Below are 12,355 nucleotides of genomic sequence, written 5' to 3' on the forward strand. Positions count from 1 at the left end.
ATCCTGTTTTCCTGTGTTCTCCTCAAGTTTTTTGATAGTGTTATTTATTTCCTTCTTATAGTCCTCTAGCATCATCATTAGATGTGATTTTAGATCTGGTTCTTGTTTTCCTGGTGATATGGGGAGTTCAGGACTTTCTAATGTGGAAGAACTAGGTTCTGATGATGGCAAATACCTTAGGTTGCTGGTGCTTGTGTTCTTGCGCTTGCCTTTTGCCATCTGGATCACCTTTGTGCTATCTGTGCTGTCTCTGACTGGGGCCTGTCTTTCCTATTATCTAGGTTGTGTCAGAACTGTTTGGGATGGGTTTTGCTGCTGGGGTTAGAGCTAAGGCCCAAGATGTGCTCCGTGCTTAGGTGGAAACCTGAAGGGGCCGGGGCTCCGGGTCAGGAGTGAATTCCTGGGTCCCAGTGGGTCCTGGTTGCTCCCTTTTTGGGGGCAAGTATTGCCACCTCCTAGCCTAAGATACTGCTTGGCAGAGAGATCCTGAGAGCCCCGCTTCCTCTGGATTCTGTGAGATTGGGTGCAGAGCTGCCTCCTGGGATCTGCGAGTGCTTGGGGCCCATACCAGATGCAGTCCGTGTGCTCCGGGCCAGGAGCGAATTCCTGGGTCCCAGTGGGTCCTGGTTGCTCCCTGTTTGGTGCAAGTGCTTCTTTTTCCTTATCTGGGATGCTGCCTGAGTTAAAGCTCCTGGGAGTCCCTCTTTCTCTTGGTTTTCTGGGGCTGGGTACGGAGCTGCTGCCTGTGACCTGCTCTATGCTCGGGCCCAGACCGGAAGTCCACTTCCTCTGACTATTATGTTTATCTTAGACTTTTCTTCACTAGAACTTTATCTTGACCGTCATTTTTTAGTCAATAGAACACAACTTTATGGGAGATGTCACATTTACTTTACAATAGCCTAGAAGACCTCTGAGCTATATAGGCCAGGCCATACCTGACTCCTTCAGATATTTATATTTACCTCAGCCACTATCCCTATACCCTTACTTATATTAAGTACTGTTTCTCAATCACTAGGACACATTTTTATAGAAAAAGCCATATGTACCTTGTAAAGAGTTTCGATGTAAACATTTCTTAAGTTTTGTTGTATACGTGGGATTGAGTTGTCATTGGATAATTTTTTACAAAATTATGCTAGGGTTTAGATAAACATGCCAGGGTCACACTCTAGATGTTTGAACCAACACAAACTACAGAATCATGTTGAACAGGATTTCCTTCTTGCCTCATGAATCATTACAGTTCATGGAGTTTTCAGAGAACCACACAATACAATATACCATTTTAGCCTCAAATAATTTTTATTCAACTTTAGGAGTTTTCAGTATCATAGCTTAAAAAATGTCTAAGTGTTTGTACTTTTCAGTTCTAAAAGCTTCTTACAGAGTAATTTAAGTTACATATGCTTCTGAAACAAATGTCTTCAGCGTAAAATTGTTTCCTTAGCTACAGAGAAATGGCACTCTAGGACAAATGCATCTTCAGATTCAAAACATTTCTATTGTTTTTAAAATATGAGATATTAGCAAATGAAAATCAGGATACCCTATAGTTAACAGTCTGACTGTAATTAGCTATTTGTTATGTTTCTTATTTCCCCCTCCCCCATATTGAAGAATACAGCTCTTTTATAAAGATCCTACCTCATTTTCACTCAAAGCTTGAATCTTGATAAGGCCTTGCAAGGGCTCTTAGCTTTGTAGAGGGCATAGCTCATGGGAAGAAGTTCACTCAGATAAGAATCTTGATCTAGGAAACACACTCCACTGAGATTGTTTACCTCTCTGAAGCTTCCTGTCCAAAACTGCCAGTCTCAGCAGGAGTTTGGTGCTCTTCTCATTTTCTCTTTAATTATCTGCACTCTCAAAATTATTGGCTCAGCATAAATTGTGGACAGGACAGCATCCTGTGATACATGGGAAAGAGAAACGTGGGATACTCAGAGACTAACTGATCGAGATTTTGTATCCAAACAAACTGCTTTGTTTAGAAAAGTAGAAAACAGACCATCCTATTGTTATACATTAGTGTACTTTTAATTGCTAACAGTCACCCAAATTTTCTGGATACTATAGATTCACAAGTGATTTATTTACCAAATCTAAGACCTTTATTATAAGATAAATCATTAGGGCAAAAATATTCAGGGGAATAACTACTTCTCCCTCCTTCATCCCTCACCACCCATGGCAGGTAGGAGAACTGGCCCAGGGTTATGAGAGTGGGAGAACTTGCCATGCCCTTCACCAGCTGCAACACTTAGGAGAATAGGTCCTTCATCTCACCTGGGCAACAAGGTAGAGCTGGCTCTGGTTGCAGGGCTGGTGGTGAGCCTGTCCAGAGGACATGAGATCAGGAGAGCTGGCAGGCTGACTTGCTCAAATACCTCTCAGGCCTAGATCCAGGGATTTGAATTTGCCCACCTCAACATCTACCCTCTGGTTAAACTGCTAGAGTACATGAATGGGTATCCCTACAGATCCAAAGCTACGACATCTCTATGACATAGGGCAGCAACAGGATATTCAAGGTTCTGGTATTGATACACTATTAGAAGCCAGAGTCTTTATACCAGACCAACAAGTCATTGAAATAAACACTTGCAAACAAAGAAGTATGGATGAAAGGTTATATTGTGGGCACACTATGACACAACTACAGCTTCCACGAGATTTTTCTACATTGGAAGAGGCTGTAAGGGTGGAGGGCAGATATGAGGGCAGGGGGGAGATGAGTGGGATTGGGATGCATGGTGTGAAATTCACAATTCATCAATAAAACATTTTTAAAAACAACTTATTCTTGATTGTAAGGTACATTCAAAAATCAAAGATGTTAATAAAGGAAAACTATAAATCTTATATTTGATAGCCTGTATTAACACCTCTCACTCTCTCAAGTCTCATGTTTTATGGCTTAGCATCCCTACTCTATAGACAAGAAAGCTTCTGAGTTCAATGAAAACACTGTGGTAAGAGTCAAGGATGACAAGATACAGATCTTGAATCAAGTGCTCACTCTGACTTAGATTCTCCCTGATAGAACATGTAAGGGATTTTCCCTTTTAAAAAAATTGTGTATGTTATTTCATTCAAAATTAAGAATACTAGGACTTCTACTAAATCTAAATGCATTTGAGAAGTCAGTTTTAAAAGACTGTATTTTAAATATCATTAGTTTTAATATTCCTTAAAATGGAAAATGGTTGTAATGATCAGTAGAAAGAGTGGTAAGTAAATCTTACTCAAATCAATGATAAGATAGTTGACTCTTAAGCTGTAACTAACCACATTGCATGTTCATATATTACATCACCATCTCACTAGATAGCACAAACTGGAAGGCAGTTGAAAGTAACTTCCAGGACTGTAGCCATGTGTTTTCTCATTTGGTTAGGAGGAATCTCTTTCAAAGAATTCATTAAACATCTTTTTTCAAAGTTCTAAAAAGATGTACATTTCTATAAAGGGTGTTGAAAAAATGATTCTGACATTGTATCAAGTAACAAATAATCTTTATAAAGAACCCAAGATGACTAACTCAAAGTAAGAGACTTTAAACTTCCTCTTATGTAAGAAGTCGTATGATCTTCTTTTTTAAAAACTAATGAGTTAAGAAATAACAGCCGTATGTTACATTGTTTTTTCCTATAAATAAGGAATTATGTGTAGGAAGAAACGGAAGTTAAATATACCATTAGCCAACTGCATAATCATGATTACCAGACTTCACTTGAGGAAGTTCAGCAAAGCAGCATTAAAAATGTCAGAAAAGGATCTCATTAAGATAATTCCACAAGAAAATTAATAAAAACTGTTCTTCTAACTGTTCATGCCTTTGGTAGTCAAGATGACTTGAATAGAGCTTTAAAAAAAATAGAATTGTTTTTCACAGTGTGGTACTAGAAACACTTATGTCAATTCACCCAAATTGATGTCTTCCTGAAAATGCAGATTGCCTTACCTCCATACTAGACTCATTGAGTGAATCAAGAAGCCACTTCCAAAACACATATCAACCCACAGCAGTTGTGAGCATGCTGGGTTCCTGAATCAACTGTAACACTTGATTCTCCCTCACCCAGTACTTCATACTGACAGAACTATAAATTGAACCAGACTGAATTTTCATCCTATGTTTCATTTACTAGTGACTTATGAGGCACAGCAAGGGAACACAAAAAAATGTGAGTGTGGTATTCGGATGCGCTGCAGTTCCTGACAACATACAAGTATTTATTTAGAATGAAGAAATAGAAGTAATACTTTCTGAAATCTAATACAATGACAAAATATAGAGAGCTAGGGTGATGCCCCTAGCTTTGAGAATGCTGAAGGTAACTCCTGAAGGCTTTTGTCTGGCTGGTTTTCATTTTATTCTGTTTTGTTTATGTCTCTATGGGGAAAAAAAACAATGAGGCACTAACAGCTGGATGTGTTGTAAAGCTGTTCCAAATTGGGTATGAAAGAAAGTAAGGGTGAATCAATGGTTCTTTTACTGTCATGTTGATAAAAATGGTAACTTCAAATTTGCTACTGAGTTTAGGTATAAGTGGGTCTAACCAAACTGTGGCCTAACTAGTGCATGGTTCTTTTCTATTACAGCAATTGTTCAACTGTCAAGCTCTACGGAAACTAAGCATTCCTGATAATGACCTCTCAAGTCTGCCAACCTCCATTGCTAGCCTAGTTAATCTGAAAGAACTCGACATCAGTAAAAATGGTAAGAAACTCCAAACACCTCCAGATCTTTTAACTGAAAACGTCTATTTTCTTAGTGAGTGATAAGATTTTCTTTGATTTTATTAAATTTTAAGAGATAAACTATACCCATAACTCAGAGACAGCAAACTTCTACTTTTCCTCTCACAGTATATCTGACTTCCCTGGATCTTATGCCTCACTGGACTCAGATATGCATTCTAACTTTCTAAATTATTTTGCATCCTCTGCTAGGTTTATCCTTATTTTCAGAGTGTTACCTACTCAATGAGCTCATTTACATCCTTGAAATGATCCTCCCATTTGCTCCCCTGAGCTTTACTATTCCTTGGGTGCTCACATCTGTATAGCATTCATTTACTCACCATGCTTATTGGCTTTCTTCTCCTGGCCCAGATTGCAACCTATCATATGGCAGGAGAGATATTACTGTTTTGGCTGCTGACACATTCCAAATGACTTGATCAGAGCCTGGAGAAACATCAAGTCTCAGTCATATTTGTTGTATTTTGAGCCAAATTCATGCACTTGATGATTTTTTGACATGGTGCAAATATTTATTTTAATGTTGATATTTTCCCTGAAGGTTTCCTAGAGGAAGATGAGCCTTCAGATGCTCTCAAGTGTCCTAATTCATTAAGTAGGTCCTTATTACTTTCCAAATGACTTCAGCTACCTACTTGATTAGAATAAATTAATGATCTATCTCAAAGGATTGTGACCAGGTAATTTGTGGCGCAAAGCACCGCCTCACCATCAAGTTCTCAAATGAAAAATGTGCTGTAGTCACCTACAAGTATTGCTATGGTAACTCCACTCAGTATGGTTGTTGTCAAGGGGACAGGCATGAGAAAAGCAAGTTCTCCCTCACAAAACTTGCATCTTAGAAAATTATTTAGATAATATTTATTTATATTTATTTATTTAGATACTTAAACAAGTAGCTCTGAAGGACTAAGTAAACTGTTGTGTGTAAAGCTATGTTCAACCTGAAGGCCATCTTTAAGAGGAGGATAAATATGTTCTCAGAGTATATTTCCTACAAAGCAGTAACAACCCAAACCAAGATGAACGGAAAATGGATAGTCCTGACTTGATGTCTAGGTAAATAGTCTGTTTAAAGAGTTCTTGGATATAAATATGGCATCTTTAAGATGCCTGATGCCTCATGATGCTCTATGACAGTTTCCTAAGGGAACTCTCTACACATACTGGCACTACTTGAATGTCCTCTTCCCAACCCTTCCTATACCTTCTCAACTAAAGCCCCAGATTTGGCTGGTGCGATCCACTATAAGCATATTCCACTTTACCGTTTCCCCACACATGAAAGTGACAGTGCCATATATCACTATATATCATCTGCAGTCAATCTGCTTCCTAGCATTTAAGTTCAGTGATGTTGTAAATTATTTGTTGTTCCTTTTTTATTTCCATTCCCAATAATGTGTGGCTATTATAGGATCTTAATAAATATTTACTGAATGAATTCATGATTGAATGGTGGAGAGTCATTAACTTTACAGTGTCACTGGAGAGTTAAGACAGATACCCACAAATAACCAATAATCTCTAAGACACTACTCAGTGTAGTGCTTAATTACATGCATTATTTGAGAATGACAGAACTAATTAAGACTGTTATATTAATAGAAAGGGGGTCAAGTTCCAGATTTAACTTGAAAGAGATAATGCATTTGCAACCAGGCTCTTAAACAATCTTCCACACTAAGCTGACTAGCCACTGAAATATCTTCTATGAAGACAATTCAAGAAAGACTATACAGGTGCTCCTGGATAGCAACCAGACTTAGACCCATGGAGAGGGGCCTCATATCCACTTTTATTCTTGAAGGAATATATTTACTAGGAGTGAAAAGACAGCATTTAAGAAAGTATATGGTTCTACCTGAAAATCTCATTTCAGTTCCCAGAAGATACATCAGGTACCTCACAACTGCCTTTAACTGAAGCTCCAAGGGATTCAACACATGCATCTGACTTCTGTGAGCACTGCACAGAGATACACAATAAAATTAAAATAATTTTTTAAATGATAAAATTAGGAGCATTCACTGTCACTGCTATCAAAATGCTTATATGCATTTATGTTTCAAATTCTATTTTCAATTTATGATTCTATGAAATATGATATGGCTAATACCACAACTTGCCATTGGGCAAATTTAATAGACAGTGCAAGTAATAAAAACTTACCTTATTTATAAAGATGATCAGATAACATATTGCCATATATATATATTAAGTTCCTAGAGAGTGATCTTAATGAAAGCATATAATTATTCCCAGATGTATTTTTATACTAAAAATTACAAGTTGCACTTATTTACCCTAGAAGAAAATCTGTGAGCATCTTTAGAAGTCTTTGAAACTATTGCTTTTACCTCCATAGCTTGGAAATATTTACACAAAATGCCATGCAATAGATGTCAGGCCAAGGTAGGATGCACGTTTGATTGCAAGGGTGTGAGGTAACAATGAGAAGAGCACAGCTGGCAATCACACAAACAGCCCTTCAGGAAATTATAGCTGCAGGCTGTCCCCTTTTCCTGCTCTGTGACAGGGACCTAGGCAGTTACTCAAAGAGCTTAATGAATCTTTCAGGAATCTGTCAAGTAAAGAAAGAACAGGAGTCTGAAACGAGTAGAGTCAGCATTACAATTGGCAGTTGAAATAGCCCTGCTGGAAGGGGAGAGAATACAGCAGAGCTGGAGCACAGGGATAGAATATTGATTGAAATCTCTAGACAGACTCATGCAAGGGCTTATCAACCTGAGCAAAACTTGACTGAAATGTGCTTGGATTAGATTGATAGAACTTTTAGTACCTGCATTCACTTTGAGTCTAAAGCTGCTTTTGACCATCCCTTGTAGACTCTAATCTTCCTTCTGCCAACTTCTTGTCACATCACCCTTGGTCATTGCAATACCAGCAAGCTGGCCCTTTCTGACATGGGAGCTATACAATTTCCTCAGTCCAGGTTCTTCCCTCTCTGGCTGAGTGCTATAATCTCAACAGAGTCTTCTGTTTATTAAAAAGAATCCAAGTATATCTGCATGCACATACATGTGTGCACACATGCATGCACACTCATATACACACACTACATACATACACAGAAGAAACTTTAAGTGCTATGTATTCTGAAATTTTCCTTCCATCTACAAAACGAAAAGAAATATTACATAGTATAATTGCCTGCTTTATGGTAACTTTTGCCCTGTGGATGGTTTTGTTCTGAAATTACATCACCTTTTCAGGTGGAGAGGAGACACTAGGGATCAAATCTGGGGCTTTGTACATGCTAGGTAGGCACTAATTTTTCCATTTGATTTCTTGAATAAGTAGTATATTATGTGATCCCAGAATTCAGAAAATTTCAGGAACCAAGGCCCTCCACTTCCATTGATGCCTGACAAGGCCACCCTCAATTACCTATACAGGTGGAGCCATGAGGCCTTCCTTTTGTGATCTCAGGCTGGAGGTTTAGACCCTGGTAGTTCTGGTTGAGTATTTTGATACTCCTAAGAAGGACCAAAGCACTCATACTTTGGTCTTCCTTCTTCTTCTTGAGTTTCATGTGGTTTATGCATTGTATCTTAAGTATTTCGAGCTTTTAGGCTAATATCCACTTATCAGTGAGTGCATACCATGTATATTCTTTTGTGACTGGGCTACCTCACTCAAAATGATATTTTCCAGTTCCACCCATTTGCCTAATAATTTCAGGAACTCATTGTTTTTAATAGCTGAGTAGTACTCCATTGTGTAAATGTATCACATTTTCTGTGTTCATTCCTCTATTGAAGGACATCTGGGTTCTTTCCAGCTTCTGGCAATTATAAATAAGACTGCTATGAACATAGTGGAGGATGTGTCCCTGTTGTATGTTGAAACATCTTTTTGGTATATGTCCAGGAGTTTTATAGCTGGTTCCTCAGGTAACACTATATTCAATTTTCTGAGGAACCACCAGACTGCTTTCCATAGTGGTTGTACCAGCTTACAATCCTACCAACAATGTAGGAATGTTCTTCTTTCTCCACATCCTCGCCAACATCTGCTGTCACCTGTGGTTTTGATCTTAGCCATTCTGACTGGTGTGAGGTGGAATCTCAGGTTTGTTTTGATTTGCATTTCAATGATAACTAAAGATGCTGAACACTTTTTTAGGTGCTTCCCAGAGATTCGAGTTTCCTCAGTTGAGAATTCTTTGTTTATCTCTGTACTTCATTTTTTAATAGACAGGCTCAGTCTTGTTAAAGAAATAAAAAAGGGGGAGAGGTGGAGAGCCTTTGGGGCTACTTGGCAAGAAGCTGACATGGGCTAAGGACAAGGAAATGGGCTGCTTGGCAGGAATATGACATTGGCCAAGGACAAGAAAATAGGCTTCAAGCAGGAATCTGACATTAGACTAGAACAAAGAAGTAATTCCAGGTAGGAATCTAAATCTAAATCATAGGCTTCAGCAAAGAAGTAATCTCAGGCAAGAATTTAAATATTAGGCTAGAACAAAGAAGTAATTTCAGACAGGATTCTAAATTTTAGGCTAGAACAAGGAAGTAAGCTTCAGACATGAAAATGACCTTGGGCTAGGATAGGGAAGTAGGCTCAGATACTTTGGTCATCCTGATAAGCCTTTAGAAACAGTGATCACGGGAGTGTTCACGTAATTGAGTTTAATGTCTTGCTTTTTCTTTGACTATTTGTATTATTGTATTGCTTGTTCCTCGACTCTCTGCATCTATTGTATTGCTAGACCCTCAACCAAGGACTGACCTTAATACATGCATGTACTCAAAATGGTATAAAAGCATAAAGGAAGAGGAGGTATAGGATAGGGGGGTCTAGGGAGGGGAAAGGGTGAAAGGGGATGATATCTGTATTATAAATAAACAAAATGTCCAATAAAAAAGAAAAAAAGATTTTCAGCACCAACAAAAATTTTTAAAAGTTAAAAAAAAAAGAATTCAGAAACTATCTTGTTTACTTTTTTTGTGGAACTAGAAGGACAATGTTTAGGGCATAGTGTAAGTTTTGGCAGGTGAATAATATTTTGTCCTACTAAAAAGTACAATGTTAACTATGTGCTATTACATTAGAGACTCCTCAAAATGTTCTACTTGGCACATTGGGAACTTCTAAGTGCTTTAACTGACTGCTGGGAAAAAAAAAAAAAACAGAAAAAGACTGAGATTCACACTTAGTAACCTGCTACATAGCAATATATGAAATACCTATGTTTGGGGGGTAATAACTACCACATGTCAAGCTGTGACTCTCCCTTTAGCTTCATACTAACATAGCCATCTGTCTGCTGGGCATAGGTATGTGATGCCCCACAGACAACTCAAACATAATACATTTAATATCAAACTCGTTATCACCCCAATATGTTATTCTTTCATTTCCTAGGCCCCTGCTTATATTACTGTGATCCACTGGGGCAAAGGATGAAAATATTTGTTCTCATGTCTAGTTTCTTATCCATTCAGTCGCTATGGCTGCCATGTCCTATGACTGTGGAAAGTCCATGTGCTTCTTTTGGTTCCTGCAGCTGTAGTTCAGTTCTCTCTTGTGTCTGGTATGTGCTACCCACGTGAGCATCCCTATAACTGCTTGTGCTTGCCCAATCACTGCCAAACTGGCCCTCCACTTGTTAGCACTAGAACTCACCTAAATTCCCAGCATGGCTATGTTTCTTTCTAACTTAAAATGACTCTGTGGCTCTAGGACACAGTGTCAGCTCGTGAACACAAAGCTGAGAGTCTCTCTTCATATCGGACCTAATAACAATTTCATTTCAAGTGCCAATCTAACCACAGGTGACTGACATTTTTTTTATCTTTATGATCTGGCTACTAGAAAGCTTCTCAGACATTTAATAGAGATTCATGATCTCTTTCTCTTTTCAAGTATTACTTCCTCTGCATAAATCACTTCCCATGCATCTTGTACCTGGCTCACTTTCACTCTATTCAATATTCAGATGTCATTGTTTCTGTGAAGATTCTGAATTTCTAAATTAAGTCATGAGCTTGACCTCTCTGTATTAACATGACTTGTATATTCCTTCATTAAAAACAGTCAGGATATAACTGTATTAAAACATTTATGTAGTTTCAAGTTTTAAGCTAGTGAATATTTTAACTATGAGGAAAAGAATACCAGATAATGTATCTATCATAAAGATGGAGTGTTAACATTCATTGCAGATATCATATTCTTTTTAAGTGAATAAAACTTTACAGACACACGTAAATGTACATGCCCATTTTTTTTCACCTTCCTTGCTGTCAGAATTGAGGTTTAAATTTTCTGTAACATTCTACCACATTTTACAGATTATTCTCCAAAGGATTTTACATTTTTTTATTTTATTTTTGTATGAGTGTTTTGTGTCTATTTTCCACATGCATGTAGAGAGGTCAGAAAAGGGCATCAGATCCCCTGGACCTAAAGTTACAGATAATTGCAATGAGTGGCCTTGTGCCTGCTAAGAGTGGAACCCATGTTTCCCAGTGGTAGTCAGCAGCATCTCCCTCCACTGACTGTGTAGTCTTCCAGTTGTTCAGCCTCTTTCGGCTTGCTGAGCTGCTCCTGTCTGGTTGAGACCTGTTCTCACCATTGGAGTGTCTTATTGAGTTTTAGTCAAAACATTCTGGCCTCTCTTCCTTTCTTCATTTTAAGTGTCTTGATGCTCTTGATATTCAATCCCGAGCTTTTAGTAAAGTTTGTTGAGATGAACAATCTGGGATAATTTTAAATTTTGATTTGAATTTAACAGTTACCTTGGAAAGATATCCTCATGGTGATAAATAACCACAGGCCACTCCTTCTCATAATGTCTTACTTTGTGTTTTTCAATCGAGTTTCATAAATTTCTTTAAGAAGGTTTACAAATATTTTTAATTGTCTAATGACATTTGTGCCTCTCTCTCTCTCTCTCTCTCTCTCTCTCTCTCTCTCTCTCTCTCTGTGTGTGTGTGTGTGTGTGTGTGTGTGTGTGTGTGTACTTGCCACAGCATTTGTGTGGAAGTCAAAGACCACCTATAGGAATTAGTTCTGTCCTTGTACTGCATGGGTTCCAGAACTAAATTCTAGCCCTCACCTTAGCAGCAAGAGCCATTACCCACTAAGCCATCTTACCATCCTATTTTGCACATATTTTTTTAGTTACTGAGAAGTGTTTTAAATCATTCATTTTATAAACCATCCCTTCTTAAAAATGCTTCTCTGTACTTTGGTTGGTTCTATATTTCAGAAACATTACCAATTTTGAGACCTTTGTCTTATTCTCAGTCACAGTGCTGAATACAATTCTAAAATATTGTCAATAGATCTGCTAAAATCCAAATGTGTCATACAATCAGAACATGGGCCAGTTTCTTCCTTTCTAATTCTGCTATCTTTGTGTATTCTTGAGTCATTCTTTCACAAGTTATAATCCAACTAGTAACTAGCCCACTCTATCATCCAGATTTTCAGTTTTATTTTTATTTCTTTTTTATAACTTTCTTCACATCAATGTTGTATGCCCCTCCGCCATATCTGTGGCCACTTTATCCTGTGCATTCCTAACATTATTTAATCATTCCACCTAGTC

General features: G+C 37.9%; 1 protein-coding gene across 6 annotated transcripts in view; it reads left to right on the forward strand.

The window, feature by feature from the left end:
- Lrrc7 (leucine rich repeat containing 7) overlaps positions 1 to 12,355 on the forward strand; it is a 438,353-nt gene that overhangs the window by 208,090 nt on the left and 217,908 nt on the right. For all 6 annotated transcript variants that reach the window (XM_028777579.1, XM_028777577.1, XM_028777581.1 and 3 more), the window contains one exon: positions 4,612 to 4,729. In XM_028777579.1, coding sequence (XP_028633412.1) covers positions 4,612 to 4,729 — 118 coding nt within the window. The remainder of the gene's footprint in view (positions 1 to 4,611; positions 4,730 to 12,355) is intronic.

Source organism: Grammomys surdaster, unplaced genomic scaffold (assembly GCF_004785775.1).
Source record: "Grammomys surdaster isolate TR1022 unplaced genomic scaffold, NIH_TR_1.0 311, whole genome shotgun sequence".
NCBI lineage: Eukaryota > Metazoa > Chordata > Mammalia > Rodentia > Muridae > Grammomys > Grammomys surdaster.